Here is a 24,089-nt window from a genome sequence, read left to right on the forward strand (position 1 = left end):
CTTGTTACCTCTGCCACCAAAGGTGGAAGGAGGTAATTTTTTTCACCACTGTCTGTTTTTTTTGTTTGTTTGTTACTTTGTGAAAAAAAAATTTCGCCAAGTATATTGGTCTGTCACATTCGTCTGTCTGTCTGTCTGATTGTCACATGATTTTTGGCCACAGTTTTCAAGCAATCATTCTGAAAAAAGATTTTGTTTGTGTAAGTGACCGGCCAAGAACAGCAACCTATACTTTTGGTGAAGATCTGAATCTGGATCTGGATACTCTAATTTTTTTAGAGATTCTTCACCATTGAGAGGGCCTAAAACGATTTAGTACTGCATGACGTGATATTTACCTCTACCACCGAAGGTGTCGGAGGTTGTTTTCACCCCTTTCTGTTTGTTTGTTTTTGTGCAGGATATCTCAAAAAGTTGTGGACGGATTTGGATTTAATTTTGTGGACAGGTTGGGAGCGTGACGAAGACAAACTGATTCAATTTTGTTGAAGATCCGGATGCGAGAATTTTTCAAGTGTTTTTTCACCATTGAGAGATGGGGACAAAAACTATGTATAGCATGATATTTCAAAACGTCGTGGATGAGTTATGACATTCCTTGGTTGGATGAGAGTTGGTTAGGTGACAAGAATAAGCCGATTATATTTTGGTTTACGTCCGGATACTGCTCCGGCCTATCGGTGCGATATAAAACGTAAACCGTTCAGCCTGGTGGAGGTGTGCACTCCACCGAGTGCTGTTGTAATTTAACATCTATTTTAGTTGGAATCCTTTTCACTCTCCTCAATCCCAATTAGTGATGTAATTTCTATAACAATATCTTGACTGGCCAGAATGCAAAATGCAAAGACCTCAGATTCACAAATGCCTCAAGAAATGACGAGTGGCTTGAGGAAGAACTAAGATATCCGTTTCTGAAAAGGAAGACATGAATAGAAGGCTGCTGCAGCTGTTGTTGCTGCTGCAACTACTACGACAACTACAACTACCACATTTATTGTTCCCAATTATTTCCACCTTGATGGGTCAGCCATGCATCGTTTTTAGGTCATCTCGTTAGAGATGACCTAATAAAACCAGTCTCGATGTCCGTCCGTATGTATGTCCCCATTTTTTTTCTTCCGATTTCCTTGATATTTGGTATGTGGATCGATGTCTGAGTGATGCACGACGGTATGACTTTTGACACAATTGAAAGTCAAGGTCAAGGCCACTTCAAAGTTGCGAAATTGTCCATTTTCAAAATCTATCTCCTCCACCATTTGTGAACCGATCTTCGAAATTCCTTCGGATTCTGATAATATGGAATAATATCTAAATTTGGTCAGGCCGGTTTTTTTATTCGTCCTGGTTATCGAGTCACGTGTCTTCAAAGTTGGAAAAATCGTCGATATGATAGTCAAAAAAAATTCGCCCGATCTTGATGAAACTTGGTATGTAGGTCGGGGTCGATGAGTGATGCACGACGGTATGACTTTAGACCTAATTGAAGGTCAAGGTCACCGATGCTGTAAACTTGTGAAATCGTCCATTGTCAAAATATCATCTGCCATTTATGACTCAGAAATGCGGTTTGATTTCTGAGGTCCGGTTTCTATCCTTTTGAAGACACATTGATCATAAATGTTCCAAATCAACCATTTTCAAAAGCTATCTCTGGATAACTCAGAAATGTAGTTTGATTTCTGAGGTTTTCTATCCTTTTTACTCCTGGGCTTTCGTCTGTACGTTGAACCAAAAGACAAGACGACATCGAAGCCATTCTAAGCCGATCAGAGATCCACATCTACAGAGCTTCAGAGATGACCGTCATCCCCAACCGGGGGTAATTTTTTTTGTTTGTTTTGTTTTTACCCAGATGCATCCATCCACGAACCAGCTGTTTGGCCGAAATATTACGAAGTCTCAGGAATTTGAGATTTGACCAAGGTGCCGGCAGTAACTATATGCCAAAAATGGCAGATTGATGACTCGGTCAACTTTATCCTCCTATGAAAATCTGTTCAACTTTATTTAAATGAAAGTTTTCAGCAAGTTAAAAATTAAACTTCCATTCCTCTTACTCATCCTTTAACCTGGAGAACTCCTGAGATATTGCAGTGGTGCCTGGTCTCCCTAACTTAACCCAAGACCACTGGAGATAAACTGCCAGAATACATGAACATGGAGGCGACGTCACTCACATGTGCAGTAAGCCATGCAGGGTGGTGGTTTATTAAGAATGGCTTACGTTCTCCAAGCCCCTTGCACTGCATTTTCCCATTGTGGCCATTCCTCCCCACTCTCTGTGTTTCTTTCTCCAATCGCTCAAATACTCTCAGCCCTGAAGTCAAGTGCCCCATGTCCTACTTCCAAAAGATGCAGCACTCACAGGACCTCCGTCCCACACAAGTTGGCATACGATGAAAATATGAAAGGACATTCAAGACAGAGGGATAAAGGGAGAAGAAGACTGACACCGCTGAGGGTGACACTTCTCAATACATATGATTCTGGCACCTGCTCAGTGTGGTGCTGAAACATGTCTAATTTTAACATCGATTAAGAAATAACTAATTAATCCCCAAGTCATTTTCTTTGCAGCATATTGAGCTGATGATTTTGATTAGCATATTTGTCCCATGAAATGCAAAATCATCTTTGCAGATCATCGCTGAGCTCGGCCTGGTGGTGCCTTAAGGGATAATGTACTTGGCTTAAGATCCTAGCATCTTGAGTTAAAGCCCCTGTCGGGACGTTGAATTAACACCAGGTAGAGTTGACTCAGCCTGTCATCCTTCTGAGTTCAGCAAAATAAGTACCAGACAATAGGGGCATTGCATCAGTGGCACAGCCATGCCCCCAGAAAAAATTTGCAGCCAACCAGCCACAGGCTGCAGATGAATTAATGAATATAAAATTGCTGAGCTCAATATTTACCCATCCTCTTCGTTATGCTGACTGTATCAAATGTCCTCTATCAACTTTGAGCACAATTTATAGTTTTCTTCTTTTTCTTTTTTGGAAATGTTTTCATGTTAAATTTTCCTCTGAATTTAAATGTTTCATAAATTTTATACTTGCACACTTTTTCAGTTAATTAATTGGAATTTCCAATGATTCAATTGAGAATATGTATTTATTACATTTCTACTTTGTTCATCAACATTTAATACATGACAACAATCCTTCATTAAAATCTTTTATGTTGATCCTCCTTTGAGGGAATTTTTTTCAGCTTTTACAGTGACTATATCTTCTTCTTCTTTCGGCTAGCTCCCGTTAGGGGTCGCCACAGCGGATCAACCATCTCAATTTCGCTCTATCCTCCACATCTTCCATTGACACTCCAACCACCCGCATGTCCGCCCTCACCGTATCCATGCCCCCTCTACCACTGCCTCCGGACTCGCCTTTCCCATCTCCTTCTCCTCCTTCGCACAGCAGTAGCACAATTTCCACTGGTACCCTGCTGACCACCGGTACCGGTGGCGGTCGTTGGTAACCCGGGCCTCGACCGATCCGGTATGGAAATTCGTTTTGTTGTCCGCATAATGATTTGGCATAGGTTTTTACGCCGGATGCCCTTCCTGACGTAACCCTGGTGGCCTCTTACGACACACAGGGATATGGTACACATATTCTAACCAGGGCATACACCGGTTTTACAGTGACTATATATATATATATATATATATATATATATATATATATATATATATATATATATATATATATTGTTGTAGATTCCACCCGTCAGGCGTGTGAACGACCGCGTCTAACCAATAGCGGTCGCTTCGCCCACCGAACGGACAATCCAGTCGTGACTTTCTGGAACAACGCCATAAACCAGTCACGGGTGGGTTTTTAATCCCACCACAAGCTTGTCCACACTCTATCCACGCGCTACAGGGTCCGTTCGCCAAATCTTCGATTTACCTAATTATTCACGCAGGAAGGTTACCGAGAGATTGTACCTCAACGGGACCGCTTGGAAACGAGCCTCTTAAGCAGCTCGCTTCCTTTTGAGATAACCGAGCAGGGTATTATCGCGCAGTCCCGTTGGACCCGATCACTTTACCGGCTATTTAAAAACCAACTATATTCTGAGTGCAAGATGGGGCAGTTCAATGAGGGAATGGGCGCAACGAACAGGTTTACATTCACACAAGGACATTTATTATAATAAAGCACGTATGCAATTAAACAAGGCAAAACACGTATGCAATTATTCAAGCAACAAAAGCATGACAAAATTACTACAACCGTCTACTTATTATGTATAGTCACTTGCACTTAACAGCAGTTCCTACTTATTAGACGGGCCCACGGACACACGTACGCACACACACACACACCCAAGAAATGGTGGCAGAGGCCTTTAATAACGAGCACCAGCTCGGAGGACAGGTGAGCTGAAACCCAGAGCCTATCTCGAACCTCTCCACTTCATGTGGTCTTCAAGTTGTCCGGACCCGGGCTCCAGCTAGAGCGAGCTGGACCCAATCGCCGTGAGCCGCGATCCTTCCCGAGCTCCAGCGAATCCTCCCCGCGCTTCTCAACACGTGCTGGTGAGACGAGGCGCCGATCTTTCCCGTCGATGCGTCGCTTCCCCGAGGAACCACCTCCCGCGCTTCTCAACACGTGCTGGTGAAACGAGGCGCCGAACCTTCCCGTCGATGCATCGCTTCCCCGAGGAACCACCTCCACAAAGAGGTCGATGAGTCGCACAAAGCCGGGAACCAAAATGGAGAACAAAGTGCTCCACGAACCAAGAAAAGAAGCTACCACTCGCAGCTCGAGCCGAGCGACCGGCTTAACCTTCTTGCAAACAAAGCAGCTTGAAGCAAAAAGCTCTCCCGAGCCAAGCAGAAGCCGAAGCTCACGTAACCGTCAAAGCAAAAAGCCTCCTCCCGAGCCAGGCCTCAGCCGAAGCTCATTGAGCCAGACGAACCAAAAAGCTTCTGCAGGCCTCAACTCTCACGCAAGCCAAGCAGGACCCGACGGTCTGCTGACCGACTACTCTCTACTCCCTTCTCCAACTCTGCCCTTCCAACTCTGCCCCTGAACAAAAGAAAAAGATCTCCTCTTATCGTTATCCGCCCACCCCCCCTCCTCCAAGCCCAGCATGACTCATGCCCTCGTGATCCATTCCCCCGCTCAACCACGGGTGGGAGGGAGTTGTTGACATCATGAGTCACGGGCCAGCACGGTTCTTCCTCTTCGCAGAAGAGGGGGAGGGATGTCTCCATTGTTCGTTCCCTAACTATTAAATCGATCCGCAGCACATCTAATCGATTTCTGAACATTTAAACAATGAAAGGTGAGCTATATAGGGAACAAGCACTTATCGACATAGCTGACTCAAGGAACCTGTATGTTGTGTGCAATTGAATTCCCAAATTCGTAACTATATATATATATATATATATATATATATATATATATATATATATATATATATATATATATATATATATATATATATATATATATATATATATATATATATATATATATATATATATATATATGTATATATATGTATATATATGTATATATATATATATATATATATATATATATATATATATATATATATATATATATATATATATATATATATATATTTAATCTCGTTGAGGTGAAAAACGAATGCTTTTATTTGTGTTCTTCCATACTTGCAGCCAAAAATGTTGCAGCTGAAATTTCTTCCCAGCTGTGTGATTCTGTGGCTGTGAAGCTGGAGGGAAAAGTCCTTGGAACCTTTAGCAGTAAGTCTAAAGTTTCACTGCCATTATTTAATAGTTGTTCAACCCTCTCCCAATCTTCCCCAAAAAATGAAAAAGACTTATTCTCAATTAATTGATTGTCCTTGTTTAATCACCTGTTTGTTTTTTTTCAACATTTTGACCATGTAATACTCCCTGAGATCTTAAATTAACTTTTAAGTGCCTGCAAGTCAGCTGCTGCAGTCCTCATTCTATTGATTTATTGAGTTTTGTAGGAAGCTTTATTATTGATTTTTTCCAGCTTTCTGCCATCTTTACCTTGCCTCTTACATCTCCAGCTGTTTCATCGACTGTAAAGCAAGCACTCCAGGACTCCCTCGTACAGATCCTGCAGCCAAAGCGTCGAGTGGACATTCTCCGTGATGTCATGGAAGCACAGAAGCAATGCCGACCATTTGTCATCACATTCTGTGGCGTCAATGGAGTTGGAAAATCTACCAATTTGGCTAAGGTTTGTCCTGCTGCCGAAGAAACCATTAATGAACTCCTGTTCTATTATGATTAAGTTCACTTGATGGTCCACTTACATTGAAATGTTCTATGAAAGTTAATACTCGTTCATTGTGCTGTTTTGAATATTTTGCGGTGGTGTGGCTTAATAAAGGTAGGGAATAGTTTTCATATGAGGCAGAGACTTCTGATGAGCAAGGATAAAAGTTAGACCATTAACTTTTTCTCAGAGACAAATGTTTTTGGTTTTTTTTCCACTACAACTTCACATTGAAGACGCATGGTTTTAGATAATATAGCAATGACATAAAAAGTTATTTGTAAATGCAGTTTCTGCTTTCTGAATACAAATTGACAATAAGATGCAGAATTTGACACTGCAGTCTCACCTCTATTCTTCAAGGTGACCCCGTACACACAATAAGCCACTAAGCGGACGTGCATACTTCGAGTCCTTTCCTCCATTCCACCTCTTGAAACATGCAAATGCAGATCTCTCTGTCTCTCGCGCACACACAAACACACACACACACACACACACACACACACACACACACACACACACACACACACACACACACACACACACACACACACACACACACACACACACACACACACACACACACACACACACACACCAGATACTTCGAGACCTGGGAGGGCTCTGTTACACCTTCTGAAACCCACACATGGAGATAGCAACCAACAACACACACCAATTACAATAGCTCTCCCTTTGAATGATATGCTAATTAGTTCACTAAAACTTTGTGCAGTCCTTTAAGTCCAATATATTCTTAATATAACACAAACATTCCTTCTCCACATGTAATTATTTTTTAACGTCTTGTCCGTGGAGCATCTTTGATTATGTAGCTGCAGCAGTCTACGGAATTGCATTTTATTCTGTTTTTGTAAAGCAATCCCAAAAAGTCCTCTTTAGTGTGGCAGATAACAGCAATTTTGAGAGGAATCGTGCAAATGATGATACAAGCATCAAATTTGGCACATTTGTTCTCCAGGGATTCTAATCAAATCTGCCTGATTGGCCATTTGAAAATCCAAATTTTGAAAAATTAAAAAAAAAAAATTTTTTTTCAAAAAAGTCAAGATCACGAATCAATGTTGGATGCTGGCTGAGATTGGTGAATGTTTCAGAAACGTCATCAAAGACGTTCCAAGTCTGCCATGCAGTTTTCTTCCCTTTACCGCGGAAGGCAGACACGACGTCACATCCAGTGAATGCATGGAAGTATGCTTTAGCTTTAGGATCCCTCGAGCTTTCTCAGGCCCTATTGCAGAAACTACCTCATGGACTGGAATCCATCGTGCCTTGGCTCCTTGGCCAAAGGCATTCCACATGTTCTCAAGACCTAGTTCCTGTAAGGATGGCAGTACAGATATTGCTATGACTAGTACGTCCATGTCATTAGCCTTAATGATAATGGACTTGCCACCATCCGTCGTTGCATCCCTGGCGTGTACAAATATTAGAGTGTCAGCTTCTTCATAACAACATGGAGACACAGCATCCAGTGACTTCCTTGTGTTGCTAATGGCATCTTCTCCTTTTGTGACGATGACTGTGCTTGTCGTCTGTGCTTCACACATCTTTTCCGCAAGGAAGTGAAACAGCTCAGTCTTGGTGCTGTCATCTCGAAGAAAGGCTTCTCCAGTTACTTGGGGTCTTACTGGTTCCTGTCACTCTTCTTATGATTCCTTGCCCCCTTTTCGACCTTGCCTCGGACTTCAGACTTGACTTCTTGTACACATCAAACACTACGTCCACCCTCTCGTACCTGGCACCATAGGATTCCACCTTTGGGATGATGTCTTCTTTAGCATAGTCATCAAATATCTTTGAAGTGTGGAAGTAGGGCATTGATAAGTGCTGAGCCATCAATGATGCCTGCATCTCCCCTTGGTTCTCTGTCTGGGATGTTCACTTGCACTTCAAGAATTTCAGCCAACTGTGACTTCAAATATTTTTGAAGTATTTTTTTTTTCAAATTTTTCAAAATTTGGATTTTCAAATTGCCAGTTTGGCAGATTTGATCAGAAAGCCCTGCAGAACAGAAATGCCAAATTTGGTGCTTGTATCATAATTTGCATGATTTTCTACTACTTGGTCTTTCAAACCCGGGGACGCGACCCCAAGTGGAGTTGCCGAGCAAATTTTGTGGTGTCGCTGGTGTCTGCTTGCAGCAAAAATATATATATATATATACTTTTTTTATATTTTCGATTGGTGTACGCTTTTACGGGATGAAAAAAAAACGGTTCGTTCAAAGTATGGGAACCGGTGCAACATGACGTTTGGAATGGGATCCAGCCGATATGCGGGCTCGCTGAAGGGCGGTTCATTTTGGCGGGAAATTAGTGGTTTGATCCACGGCCTCTCAGACTCAGACTCTATCATTCACGTCTCCACGTATGACTCGAGACCGTATTTGTGATGGCAGCACCGGCCACCAGCAAATCTCGAACGTTCTTACCAGGATAAATTTCTGGACCTTGGATTTTACTACGTGGTGGATGAAAGTGGGGCACAGAGGCCTCAGCGTGTGAGTTGCTTCGAAGTGCTTTCTACGGAGTTTATGAAACAAATTAAGTTGCAGAGGCATTTGAATACAAAACATGCGCCTTATCAGGATAAGAAGAGAGCGTTCTTTGAGAGGAAACTTCTTGCACTCAAGAATACGCGACTTGACAGAGAGGGTACATGCCATCAGACCAATTCTCGGGCATTAGAGGCCTCGTATTGAGTGTCGCTCCATGTTGCCAAGACTAAAAAGCCTCACTCCATTGCGGAAGAACTCGTGCTGCCATGTGCAAAGGACATGGTATCTCTGATGGTTGGGGAGGAAGCGGCGAAGAAACTGGCAGTTATACCCCTCTCTGACAACACCATCCAATGCAGAATTGAAGATATGAGTCTGGACGTAACGGCTCAGGTCGTACAGAAGATCAAGGAATCGCCGTGGCACGCCATACTGTTGGACGAGTCCACTGATATTGCATCGTAGGCGCAACTCATCCTCTGGGTCCGCTTCATCAAGGCTGATAACTTTGTCGAAGGGCCTCTGCTCATCAAACCATTGAAGGCCACCACCAAAGGCGAGGACATTTTTGGGAAGGTGGAGCAGTTTTATCGTGACCATGATCTGGACTTCTGAGTCCAGATCATGGTCTGGACACTGGACACTGATCTGGACACTGCATGATTCACCGAGAAGCGCTCGCCTCTCGTGCTTTGCCAGAAACCTTGCAGAGCGTGCTCTCAGAATTCGTAAAAATGGTGAATCGCATCAAATCGAGCACCCTCAACACTAGGTTATTCAGACTATTCTGTCAGGAGATGGACGCCGACCATAAGAATTTACTATTCTACACTCAAGTCAGATGGTTATCTTGAGGAAACCTTCTTCTGCGCGTTTACGAGCTCAAAGATGAACTGAAGGAGTTCCTACGCACACAAGGGAAAACGGCATGGGTAGCGTTGCTTGCGTTGGACTCTTGGCTGTCAGAACTGTGCTATCTCGTTGACATCTTTGAACAACTCGATGTCCTCAACCGCTCCCTCCAAGGCAAAGACGCCAACCTCATGATTTTTCACGACAAAATGAGCGGATTTCTGGTGACTCTAAAATTACTGGCATACAAAACAGCTGTTAAGTGCTTCAGCCTTTTCCTCCGTCTGGTGAAGCATCTAACGACCTGCCAGTATGATGATACTGAGCTTGACAGTCTTTCTGGGGAGATAGTTAGTCGCCTTCGGTCGCCCATTGAACAGTTCGGGCACTATTTCCCTGAGCTGGATGTGCATTCCTTTTCTGTGGTTCAGGACTCTTTCTCGGCTCCACTGGACTCGATTGCTGATGAAGATGATACAGCACAGGAAGAGCTTGCACAGCTCCAGCAGGATTCAGGAGCGCAGGCTTTTGCGCGGACGAATTTGTTGTCGACATTCTGGTGCAAAATGCTGCCGCCGTACCCGACCCTGTCACGGCGCGCCATTAGGTTCTCATGCCATATCCTTCATCATACTTTTGTGAGCAGTCGTTCTCCACCATGGTGGTGATTAAAACAAAGTACAGAAATTGCCTAGAAATGGAGCATGATATGATCCTGGCATTGTCATCTACTTCTCCACGAATAGAGAAGTTGGTTTCTGAAACGCAGGCTCATCCTTCTCACTGATATATCTAAATGTCATTTGGACTAAACTTCTGAAACATTAAACTGTACTATTTGGATACTGTCGGCTATTCTCCGTTTACTCGTCTCTGAAAACATGACGATGGTGAATACAGTAAAGTGTAAATGTTGTTGTCATATGAAATCTTATCTTGTATATTATGAATTGGGTTTTGAATCTTTTGGGTCGCGCGATGTGGAGAGGTTCTGAAATTGGGTCGCCACTAAAAAAAAGTTTGAAAACCACTGTTCTACTATGTACTACACTACTAATATTCCATAATACCTCATAAAATTTCCCCATGAAGCTGCTAGCAGAAATGAATCGTGCTTTGACAAATATGTTTCACACAAAATTACTCTAGATTATTCTGCTTGCTTGTTTTTTTGCAAAATAACAGAATTGTTTTTCCATCATAGAAGCGAGGAAAGTCAAATACTGTCGCATTGAATTGCTGCCAGGCACAACATTATGTTTGAGATGACAACACATCATAATGTTATCACACTCCTGACAACTACTGTCTCCAAGCTGGGCAATACCCAAACATCAAAGCTTTTCTATTCAAGCCTATCAAGTAAAATTACAAGAATTTTCACCCACCAGGGACCTAAGTAAATGCAAATAATGGTGGCAGATACAAGGTGCATGCCATTCCTGAAGAAATGTGGAATTAACTTATTTTACCCAATGGGCATGATTTTGTGCTACAACGGAGAAGCATAAATTTAACAACACACCGATATATTTACATTAAAAAATATTTTTTTTAGTGATATTACAGTACCTGATCTGACAAAGAATGCTCGTGCCATATCCATACTATTGCCAGTCTCGCCATACTGCATAGTACGCATCGTGCTTGACCATCACGTGAGGTGTAGGTCTACATAGGTCAGAACTACAGTACTGTAATCTTCAGTGTCCACTATTCAACGTAAAATGTACCTCCTATGTTGAAGCCAATTTCAAGAGCGAATGAACTTCAATGTTTCCCGAAATCTGCAAGCTTTGTTAAAGCAGCGCTTGATGCACCATCTGTCCGTGCAACTAATGAGGAAATATTGAAAGCTGGAATGGGCTAAAGTTCCGTACCTGCCTGTGAAGACAATGATACTGAGGCTGGAGATTGCAATTGATAAAATATCCAATGCTCCAGGAAACCATTAATTTACTAATCTCTGCATTCAATGAACTACTGTGGTGGTCATATGGCATCTTAGCTGCCAGGGTAGCTATCATTTCTTGAAGCGCGACTGTGTCACTGATGCAGTGCCCCTCTACCAGTACACACACTGGAACTGTTACTCATTTCACCGACCTCGGAAGGATGACAGGCTGAGTCAACCCCATGGTGTATTAATTCAGCGGCTGACGGGGCTTGAACTCAGGACCCTAGTATCCAAAGCTGCCACCTTAACCACTGAGCCAACACCAGGCTTACCAATGAACTACTGATTTGATGTGCTTCACTATACTTTCCCGTCATATATTATATTACAGTCCTTATATCATTTGTTCCTTACAGTGCTACATTGGTTCTGGATAATTTACACCAGGTTCGTAAACCTTGGATTATAAGAAAGTATGTTTTGATGCCTGTTTTTCTTCAGTTCTGGTTGCACTTTAAGTTATTTTCTCCATATGTTGACGTTCGCTGGGATTTCACATGGTTAGATGAGATTGCCGTGTTTCTTGTGCCTGCTTTGTGAAATTAAAAATGCACAAAAACGTGTTCATGACGCTCAGCATGAAAATTTAATGTCATGAAAATTTGTACTACTCCAGCACCATATGTAATTCAATTTAATTATCTCTGTGACCAAAGGTGAAGGAGGTTGTTTCCCCCCTTTCTGTCTGTCTGATTGTGTATCGGATATCTCAAAAAGTTGTCGATGGATCCGGATGAAATTTTGTGGACAGGTTTGGTGTGTGACAAGGATGAACTGATTAGATTTTGGTGAAGATCCGCTTCCGGATCAGACTACTAGAATTTTTAAAGTGATTCTTCACCATTGAGAGATGCAGCCAAAAATGATACATCGCACGATATCTCAAAAAGTTGTGGATGGACATGGTGGGTGTTTGTCGAGGAAGAATTGATTCAATTTTGGTGAACATCTGGATCCGGATCTGATAATTTTTTAAGTGATTCTTCACCATTGAGAGATAGGGCCAAAAACGATATGGTACCGTATAGCATGATATTTCAAAAATGTATTGGGCCCGATATGTTCTCGTGGATCAGGTATTACGTGGCGGAGGTATGCTCTCTACCGAGTGTCCTTCTACAGGGTGCCCCACAGAAAACCAGGAAATTTGAGATTTTGAGATTTATTTTACCATATTTTACCATATCAATAAACAAACATATAAATATAGTATATCTTTGTTTTACACTACATCTAAGTTTGCTTTTGTTTTGTTTGAAAATAAAGTGTATCTTTGTTTTGCACTACATCTAAGTTTGCTTTTGTTTTGTTTTAAATAACTGTACCAAATTTCCTGGTTTTCTGTGGGGCACCCTGTAGTTTATAAATGTTTTATTCTGCTTTGTGTATTGAGACTATGCCACTGAAGATCAAAGGTTGAGCATAGGTCCAGCAAACAACAATCTTCCACTGGGAAAATTACCCATTTTATAACATTTCTCAAAATAATGTGATGCTTCTTTTTTCAGAATCAAAGTGAAGTCTATCTATTTCTCCTCGGTGCTTTGTCCCCTATTATGCCACAGTGAGGTTTCCATCTCCCACTATGTCGAGACAAAGCAATTCTCAAGAACTGGCAACGTAAAAGAGCCTTAAGCTTTCCTTATAATGACAGACAAACAATGCTTCTCAATAAATACCTTCTGCTAGCACTCAATCAGAAAAGTAAGTTCACATGCTAGGGTTCTCATAAATTTGGTGCTTAAGGATTCTCCTATCTATAATTTGTTTTTCCATCACTTGGTTTTACACTTTAGTCTTGTATTGTTGACTATAATAAAAAAAAATTGTTGGTAAGCATGGCACTAATGATGTAATATAGGGTGAAGCTTTATCTTTAATTTATTTCTGTAACCATTTCGATTTTTCTGTTTTTTTATCTGCAGCATTTGGAAATTGTAGAAAAAGTACAAGTGAGATTTGTTCTTTGTGGTGTTTTTGGTAATTCCTTCCCTGATGGTTACAGATCTGTTTTTGGTTGGTGGAGAATGATTTTAGCGTGCTGGTGGCAGCTTGTGACACTTTTCGTGCTGGCGCAGTGGAGCAGCTGCGCACACACACCCGGCGCCTCAGTGCACTACACCCCCCAGACCAACATGGTGGCCGCAACATGGTGCAACTGTATGAGCGTGGTTATGGAAAAGATGCTGCTGGTATCGCCTTGGAAGCTATCAACTTTGGTGGGTCTTCAGAAAGTGATGGTACAAGGTTGCTCGAAAATGAAACTGCACAATCTATAAGTTGTCATCTTCTTTCTCATTTGATGCTATTTCTTCCATCTTGTTCTTGAATTAAAGTTTTATTGCCATTTTTTGGGAATCTGAATGTAGTAAGGGGCTATCCATATTGTTGTAGCTGTGCTGGTCGTCTGTGTCCTGGTGCAAATCCTGGTTGGACACATCAACAACAGCCCCAAAGGTTGACTGGTTCAATGGCCCTGAGATGGATCAAGTGTCCACTGCCACAATACTGTGCCAATGGGGGAATCGAGCAAGTTGATGCATTGCACTATCGGTGCCGTGCTCCTGATTGCTAATCACTGGCCTAGCAGAGCCAGTGAGGCACACGACACGGTCTTGTTATTGGGCTGATCGCCCGAAACAAATCATTCCTTTAACGGGCTTTTGCCCAATTGCAATAACGATTACTTCAGCTGGATTACATCCTGAGACCAGGTTTATTGAATATTTAATGGCACATGGGGAACAGGAATACAAGAAAGAAGCAATAACAATAAATGATGCAGCCAACGAAACGACTTGCCCATTGTTGGACATACACGTCCACAAAACAATGAACGATCGGGAACCTTACTTGATTTAACTTTATGGCCTTCAATCATTCCACGAGAGGATTATTGAGGCGGACAAGACAAATAACTGAGCTGTGCCTGTGGCACAGTTTGAAACTAACGCAACTGGCAGGTCTGACACATCCCTGCAGCAGCTGCAGCCTGCCCTTGAGGAGGAGGAGGAGGAGGAGGAGGAGGAGAGGTATGGCTGGGTCAGGGAATTGCTTTCCTTCAGCAGCCGTGCAGACCGATGCAGTCTTCAGTTCCGTGGTGCCTGGGTATCTCCTAGCCCCAGCGTAAGCGACTTTATAGCCTTTAGTCCCCACCTTATGTGGGAAACAGCGCCTCTCTCTAACCCCAGTCTGGAGTTTGGGTGATCCTTCCCTGCCCTTTCATTCCAATGGTCCAGGCACTTCAGCAGTGGATATGGCTGTGGATGGAACTGCTACTTTGTGGCCTTCTCAAGTGCCAAAAAGGGCATAAAAGAGATTACAGAGGGTAAAACATCAAATAATGGCGTAGAGTTTGTTTTCAGATGCACACATTTGGGGCAGAGTGGACATCACCTGTCCAGACCAGTGTTTTTCAAATGGTGGGTCGTGAAAACCAAAGGGGTCGCAAGTGGGGTTTTTTTTTTGGGGGGGGGGGGTTTCACTAGCTGTCTGCGCTTAGTTACACAAGTCATAGTGATGTTCTCAGTGACTTACCGATGTGAACTTGCATTCTCGATCTTAGTTGTGATCATAACTGAAGCCAGAAACAAGCTGATCGATGTCGAGAGCAAGCTCCGATGTTCGCTGAGTAAGAAGAGTCCCTGCATTGACGTGTGCAAAAAGGAAATAAAAATGGCCCAGGTTCCAGCCTTTTTGTTACTTCTGTAGTCAGGGTTGCCACAAATGGACCTCGACCAGTTTTCCCCACCTGGGTTAAAACAACCCCACTTGTAGAAACTATTTTCTCAGTAAAGTGAGGTTTTTGGGTTTGTTTGTTTTTCCAAAATCCCCGTTCCTTTTATTGTTTTTAAAAAAAAATTCAACCCACGTCGTGGATAACAGGTGGCTGCAGTGATCAAATAGCAGGTTTGGTAAATCCAGCTGAGAAAAACTGGTTTTGACATAAAGCGAGGCATTTCTCATATCATGATCAATTACCTTATGCCTACTCTTTCATTTACTATGGGGATAACTATACTATGCTATGTAATCTGGACCTATGAGTCATTTTCACAACAATATAGTTGGATGTGCATGGAGGAATAATATTGGGTTATGAGGAGGCCAAAGTATTACAGTATGGTTTGTTTGGTTTTTTTTTAATGCAAAACTATTTCGGAGGCTAAAGTATTACAGTATTTCCTTAATAAAGTTGAAATTAAGAAACAAAGGTGATGTTTATCAAGGGTTGACAGGAAGCAAGGAAAAGTGATTTTTGGAGAAGGAATAAAGAGAGCAAATCCATTTTTAGCTCACCTGGACTTCAGTCAGGTGAGCTTATGTGATCAAGCAATGTCCGTAGGTGAGTGAGTCAGTGAGTCCTTAAACACTTCGGTCATCATCGCTTAAACCAAACACAATTTTGATGCAATTTGGCCACAAGCTTCATATCTGATGCCTAACGAAGGTGTATTGATCGCATCAAAATCTGCGCTCATTTTGTGTGTCTATGTGGGATTTTTGTTTGACCTCCCTCCCCCCCTAAAATAGGTATTTGCTCTCTTCTCCAAAACTACACACACAATTTGGATGAAACTTGACCACAACCTTGATCACCCATAATGTACCGATGTATTGACTGCATCAAAATCTGAGCTCATGAAAGAGGTCTACGGGGTGGGGTTTGACACACCCAAAATAGCTATTTGCTCTCTTCTCTGAAACTACAAACACAATTTTGATGAAATTTGACCACAACCTTCATCACCATTGATGTACCAAAGTTTTTGTTCATGACATTAATAAATTCAGGGTCTGTGGGGGGTGTAGTGACTGTTGCTCCTGATCCAGGTGAGCTTCAGGTCAGGCAGTCCTATTTTTGCATATCTAACAAACATACCGCCCAAATTAAAATTGGGTCTCCTGATTCATGTGTAAATTACAACGGCACACGGTAGAGCGCATACTTCCGCCATGCATTGCCTGATCCAGCAGAACATACCGGGCCCAATATTTTTTTGAAATATCATGCGATATATTTTTTGGCCCCTGTCTCTCTAAGGTGAAAAGTCACTTCAGAAACAAAGAATTCTCTTATCCAGATTCGGATCTTCACCAAAATCGAATCAATTTGTCATTGTCACGCACCAAACCTGTCCACCAAGTTTCAACCGAATCCGTCCACAATTTTTAAATATGTCTTACTATATATTGTTTTTGGCCCTATCTCACAATGGTGAAGAATCACTTCAAAAATTCGAGTAGCTGGCTCCAGATCCAAATCTCACCAAAATCTAGACATTTTGTCCTTGTTACACACCCAACCTCTCCACCAAATTTTATCTGAATCCATCCACTACTTTTTGATATATCCTGCACACAGACAAACAGGTGTGAAAGCATAACCTCCTTCCAACTTCAGTGGCGGAAGTAAAAAGAAAACGAGCAATCGGGGTTTGCAGACCCTTTCCAGGACTTGTTTTGTGTGGTGTTTGTATACTGGTGTGTTACGTAATTAATTACAGACATAACTCGAACTGCCACTTTATAACTGCTGACAGTGATGACCGGACACCAAGACGTCTCTTTGATGCAACCCCACTTTGATCGGACACTTGACCTTGGCCCATGACGTTTATTTTTATTCAGTTGAATTCAGAATGTGATAAAAATAAATTCAAATAAAATGGAAGACCAAATTGGTACAGTCCTGTATTGGAGTCACCATAAGGAACCTGAACAAGCAAAAATCAAAGATGAAATCAGGAGGAACCTGGATAGGATTCTCATTTCAACTGCTGCTACTCTTCCCTCAAACCTATCCAAGTGTAGCCAAGTGAGCCTTATTCCAAAAAAAAAATAAAAACTCATCAAAAAAATTAAATTGTGGCTGCCTATCCAGGATATTAAATCCTGCCTATCGATGCCTATTAAATCCGATCCAAGATTCATTCGATCATGTTGAAATTTAAAACGTATATTCCTTATCACTGCTAGATCATAATTGTGAAGTTTCATGGCGATCAATTGAAGTTGTTCAAGAGAAATAATTTTTTTAAAGATTTTCACTCAATCCAATATGGCTGCCAGACCATATGACCGATCAATTATCCGTCGATACTCTGGTATTCCCATGGCTTGGGGAACATTTGTGTAGTTTCCCCTCAATCTGTCCAGCCGTTCTGGAGAAAAAGATTTTTTATAGGTTTGAGGGTAAATCCAAAATGACTGCCACACCATGTGGTCTATGAAATCATATAATAGGTGTGAACCTTTTATTCCTCATTTTATGCAGTCATAGGTTTAAATTTGGCCTCGATCTGTACAGCCATTTCAAAGATTTTTGAGGGTTACATTTTAATTTTTTTAAAGGCTGCCGAACCATGTGACCAGTGACATCAATTTTTTACCCAATTACAATTTACCCTCGATGTCCCTCAAAAAATTTCATATTGATCGGATGTAGCATTCTATGTTTGCATTTATGATGTTATAACAAAGTCACCTTTGACATCATTAAAAATAATATCACATACTTTTTTTCCAACATGGCTGCCACACCATGTGTCCTATGACCTCAAAATTGTCATTTCTACATTCTACATGAGTAATCACTCTGATGCTGAAAATTTTGTCTCGATCCAAAAAGCGGTTGCAGAGAAAAACACATGTTCTATGCCAACAAACAGAGAGAGAAACAAATGAAAAATAATTCATAGTCACAACTTGGCAAAATGAAATGGCACTCTGTGGAGAACGTACCACCACCAGGCTGAATAGTTTACATTTTGTATGCCACTGATAGGTCGGATCTGATTCTGGACCTTAGCCAAAATCGAATCGGCTTGTTCTTGTCACCTCACCAACTTTTCCTCCTCCTTTTATCACAAGTATTCCACAACTTTTAGAGATAACATGCTCCACATAGTCTTTGGTCCCATCTTTCAATGATAAAGAATCACCTGAAAAATGCTTGAATCTGGATCTTTACCAAAAAAAAAGTTTCAGATCTTCACCAAAATTGAATCAATTCTTCCTAGCAGCACTCCCAACCTCTCCACCAAGTTTTGTGTGAATCCATCCATCACCTTTTGGGATATTGTGCTATATATCGTTTTTGCCCCATCTCTCAATGGTGAAGAATCGCCTGAAAAATTCTCAAATCCATATTCGGATTCATATCTTCACCAAAATCGAAACAATTAGTCCTTGTCACACACGCAAACTGTCCACCAAGTTTCATCTGAATCTGCCCAACTTTTTGAGATATCATGTGATATTTTTAGCTCGGTCTCTCAATGGTGAAGAATCAGTTAAAACATAAATAATTTGTGGATCCAGATCTAGATTCGGATCTTCACCAAAATTGAATCAATTCTTCCTCGTGGCACTCCCAACCTGTCCACCAAGTTTCATGTGGATCCATCCTTAACCTTTTGAGATATTGTGCTTTGTATTGTTTTTGGCCCGATCTCTCAATGGTGAAGAATCGCTTAAAAAAATTCTCAGAGCTGGATTCGGATCTTCACCAAAATTTAGCATTGCCATCGTTGGCCCGCCACCTACACACAAAAAATTAAAAACGATTTTTAAAAACTGTGGCCAAAATCTTGTGACAACCAGAAAAACAGACAAATGCTTTTGACTAACTTGCCTGGCAAAAAAAAAATTTGCCAAGTAACAAGCAAGAAAAAGACATCATGCATATCATGATACTTGCAAAATCCATAAAACAGATTTGACCTCAAAAATAATAGGTGATTCAATTCAGTGATGTGATATGCAACTGATCTTCAAATTTCAAGTCAATGGGATGAATATTGAGTATTTTAGAAATACCACCTTAGTTGTTGACCCTGTGCCTATGTTGTTGATCCTTTGGTCTATGTTGACCTCAACAACAGTTGGCTGGTTGATTTTAGTGACCTGAAATATAAATACTCAAATTTCAAGTCAATTGGATGAAAATTGAGGATTTTAGACATCTGTCCTTGGTTTTTGACCTTTCAGCCAATGTTGACCTCAATAATAATTAGTGATTGAATTCAGCAAGCTGATTTGAAAATTCTGTTCAAATATCTTGTCAATCGGATGAAAATTGAGATCTTTAGAAATTCGAAATTCGAATGACCTTTGGCTTCAAACAATAGGCTTCTTGCTTATGTCAAACTCTACCATGTGGTGAAGTTTTGTGAACATCGTTTTAAAATTGTGACCTGTAGGCGATTGACAGAGACAAACAAACAGACAGAGTAACAAAATCGACTTTCAAATATAGCTGGAAAATCTTCGATTTTGCAAGAAGCAAACACAGACCAATGACCCCAAATGAAATACTCTCACCTCTGGCGAGGGTAACAATTGCAATAGCCCTTTACACAATGATTAACATTCACCTATTTGGTGTTCCCTTTCAATCACATCGTACATGATGCTGAGATCCCAGACTCAAATCCCTCGACTGTGTTGATTTTTGCATTTCCTTGTGCTTGTGTAGTTCATGTGTAAGAGTAGGTTGATGTCTCTTAAAGTTGTTCGCCTTTGGGTGATTCATGTTTCAGCTCTCTCATGATCTTTTGACTCTGTTGGAGGTGGAGGAGGTGGGGGGGCATGCACTAGCTTCTGCAAGCCACTTTGCTGGCACTGTGTCTTTCAAGATGAGACTACTTGTTGCATTAAATAATTTGCTTTATTATTGTGTGCAGCACGTGAACAGGGTCTGGATGTAGTGCTGGTAGACACTGCTGGCAGGATGCAGGATAATGGGCCACTTATGGGCGCATTGGCCAAGCTGATTGCTGTCAACATGCCTGACCTGGTGTTGTTTGTTGGAGAAGCACTTGTTGGCAACGAAGCTGTGGATCAGTTGGTGAACACCCTTTATTTTACTTTGTTTGTCTTCTGGCTTTCACTCAATCTTGACTTCTCCACTCCACAACCCCTTTCAACTGCTTCCAAAAGTTCTTAAAGGCTGATTTATTCTTTGCCTTTTCAGGAAGTTCAGTTTTTTTTTTCAAGTAATAAAATAAATATCCTTCTGTGACCACTTGATATGCATTTGGCCTCTTATGAACTGCTTCAAGTGCATGTGCATAAAAAGTGGCATGTGTTTTGACAAGGTGAAATGGTTAAATGCTAATTATTGACCTGACATTGACCTCTTTTTGTTGACATCTTTAGAAAATCTGTTCTTGGGAACGAACTGTAAAATTGAACAAAATGGTTAAAATCATCAAACTCAATTTGTCTCTTTCAAGTTTACAAGCAGGAATCTGGTTGTCTTCCTTTCTGTTCACATTTTGACCTATGAGAATAACTGGTTCAAATCCAATATGCTCTGCTGCAGGGCTTGGTAGGGGGAGGCAGGGGATTAATTATTTGACTAATGGGCATCACCCTAAGACAAACTCTAAGAAATAAATAAATAAAAAATCAAACAAAATGTGCATATAAACCTTATTCCAGTAACAAAACAGATGTGCACAAGTTTTCTTGTGGTAACTTTCCCAATTATACTTCACCTTTAATATGCAGTTTAAGATTCCACAAATCATGCATGCAGAAAGCAAAAGTCTGGAGAAGTCAACCAAGCTGGGTACAAAGGAAGATGGAGGCTGTATATGTGCCTGATGGATGGGGTAAAGGCAGCAACCAATTTGTGTCAGCTTTGAGAAGCAGTGCTTGATAGGGATGTTTGGAGAAATTTTATCATGAGTGTCACCACAAATCAGCATAACTAGACAAAACTAGATGACTAATAAGATGCTACTTTTCAAAGGATCATCATAAATGAGTTGCATTGTCCATCGTTCCTACAACAATTGGTTATTTGCCCGTCCCCCTGCGCAGTGGAAGACGGGTTTTGCAAGCGCTTCTGTCTGTCTGTCTTGTCTGTCTGTCTCTGCCTGTCTGTCCAGGCCATAACATTTTTGCCATTTCAGCTTTTGTCATCAAATTTTTAACAAACCTTTATTATGAGAATATGGAGAAAATATTAAAATTGGGTCAAAATGTGAAAGAGTGGAGTCATAGTAACTATAAATAATCCTTATCAGGCCATTCGCATGGCATCAAGTTTGAGGTGCCCCGTTATTAAAAAAGATTTTTTTTTATCGCTTCCGTATCTTTGTTTATTTACCATTGAGCTTCAGTGTGTCTGTCGAGGCCGTGGCTTTAAAACATTTGAGCTTTTGTCATCAAATCTTCAACAAACCTTTATGAGAATATGGAGAACAAAAATGAATAAAATGTAGAATTATTTTATTTTATTTTTTTCTGCATTTTCATCGTTTACTTTGAATACAAAGATTATGCAGATGGGCTTTGAATTTTGAGACACTTGAGACATCTCCACTCAGTCACAAACACAGACAAGGGGAAAGATAAAAATAAAAGAAATTCTTCCCTTTTTGCTGGCACTCAGCTTTGTGTGCAGAGATTACCTTTTTGGGGGCCTGGTGTCATCGAACCGCTTAGCTACCATGCGGGAAAATGCACCAAAATGGTGCCAAGTTGCTCCTCGTGGCCACGTCCATGAGATAATGTGTGCAGCGGTCTTCAACGCCAGGAGCCCACAAACCACCATACAGTTTCTTCTCACGATCGATATTGCTACACCGCTCCTCTCTCAGTACAAGGCCCGCTCACAGCAAATGGTGCCGCCTTCTTCCACGAACATATAACGGGATACTACCGAGTTGTAGCTGAGACGTGCTCCTCTTCTTCTCTTCCTCCCCTCATATAGTGTGCAAACTTCATGACCCAGTGTGGCCTGCTGGTTAACGTTATCGTGGGCGGGGTTTAGCCTGCCGATTGTGTTCGGACTCCTTCGGCAGCCAGGTCGGCCGTTATTGTAATTATTGTAAATCGTGGTCCTTTTATGGCGGCCTTGTAAATACAAAAACGTAGGAATAGGTCACAGGGGGCAATTGCATCATGGGAGAACTAACCTTAAACTCTACCTAGTCAACACAACACCACCCCCATGTGGTGACATGTAACAATCTTAAATTCTCAGTTTTCCCTACTTAAATTTCATTGAGATGTCTCCTACCCGTCCATGGGCCATGCTACTCTATGCAATCCTATATTTACTATTTGATTCCTCCATCTACCCCCACAAATATAACACCATGTATGTGGCTTTGTTATGATAAGATGCAGAACAAGTTCGAGTTTCAGGGCATTTCATCAATTTTTCACACAGTTATGCCCTTTTTAGACTTAAAAAATATCTCATATTATACATGGGTCACTGTTCAGCTGCCCTGACTCCACTTTGATGCTTTACACCCATTAGCTGGACAATTGGCCTGAATCCACCCAAATAAATTCATGCCCTGCCATTGCATGAAGCAGCACAGATTGGCAGGCCTTGGGTCTTAGGCCTGGGTGTTAGTCCATGGCCCACTCTAATTGGAATGATCCCAGTTGTATATCCACGATGTATTACATATTACATACCATACACATAAACCACATGCATGTTTTTGCTTCATGTATGTACATCGGAGTTACTTTTAATCTGCAATAGGCAAAGCCTCGAAACGAACGAAACACGGTGCGTTAGTTTCTTCTTCTGGTTCTGGTCACAGATCGAGCATGCGTTAAAGCAAGCTAATTTTAATCTCCGGTTTGTTATCCTAGTTATCTTTATTGGTTTCTAGTCTACAAAGGATATCGGTAAATGAAAATTGCTTTTCCATTTATTTTGCTGAATGGACCCAAACATTGTATGTTAGAGTTTCTTCTTCATTTTTGTTTGGTTATCGGCTTGAGCGTGCATTCAACGCACACACATTTTTATCTTTCAAACATTCATTGGGACTGGTAGGGTACATGTTTTGCAAAGCAATTCTCACTTGTTTTGGTTGTGCTGGTGCTTTTTGTACAGGTGAAGTTCAACAAGTCTCTAGCTGATCATTCTCAACTGCAAAAACCCCGGCTGATTGATGGAATTGTGCTCACCAAGTTTGATACCATTGATGACAAGGTTTGTTTGATTATTTTATCCTCGTCACAATTTTGAACAAAATAATAATAATGCTTTGCTGTTTCATCTTTTGCTGGTCCACTGTGAAAGGCTGTCTTTGAGTACACAATATTGCCGTAAGTATTGCGACAGCATACGCAAACTTGAAACCCGCCATCAAAAATTCCACGGTGAAAGCAACTTGTGCTTCATAACAGTGTCTTGTGAAATTTTGGACAATGAATGCACAGCCAGATTAGATGCATTACTAAAGTGAAGGTTGGTTGTGGCATAGCCAATTTTGTAAGAAAAATTTCAGCCCAGCGACTTCTCATTGAACAATCCGCGATGTCGCCTCAAGTCCCGAAAACCACCATGGAACCATGCAGAGCTCCTTACCAGAGCCCATCAAAGTGAAGCCAACTTGTGGAGGGCCAGCAGGAAGGCTGCCACAGCTCCCAAAAAACATATCGTACATGATCCAATTATTGCTCCACCCTGTTTCACACTCTTATATAGGCAATGAACAGCCCTCAACAGGC

The 24,089-nt window shown here is 41.4% G+C and overlaps 1 protein-coding gene across 2 annotated transcripts in view; it reads left to right on the top strand.

Moving 5' to 3' along the window:
• Window positions 1-24,089, top strand: part of SRPRA (SRP receptor subunit alpha) — a 112,314-nt gene that overhangs the window by 70,002 nt on the left and 18,223 nt on the right. Inside the window, exons 9-13 of one of the 2 annotated variants that reach the window (XM_085885792.1) lie at window positions 5,667-5,753; window positions 6,050-6,222; window positions 13,600-13,813; window positions 20,282-20,445; window positions 23,470-23,568. In XM_085885792.1, the coding sequence (XP_085741918.1) occupies window positions 5,667-5,753; window positions 6,050-6,222; window positions 13,600-13,813; window positions 20,282-20,445; window positions 23,470-23,568 (737 nt within the window). Of the gene's footprint in view, window positions 1-5,666; window positions 5,754-6,049; window positions 6,223-13,599; window positions 13,814-20,281; window positions 20,446-23,469; window positions 23,620-24,089 lie in introns of those variants that run through there. The other variant, XM_085885782.1, reaches the window with a different exon arrangement.

This window comes from Eptatretus burgeri, chromosome 1 (assembly GCF_056783735.1).
Source record: "Eptatretus burgeri isolate ZD-2024b chromosome 1, Ebu_testis_v1, whole genome shotgun sequence".
NCBI lineage: Eukaryota > Metazoa > Chordata > Myxini > Myxiniformes > Myxinidae > Eptatretus > Eptatretus burgeri.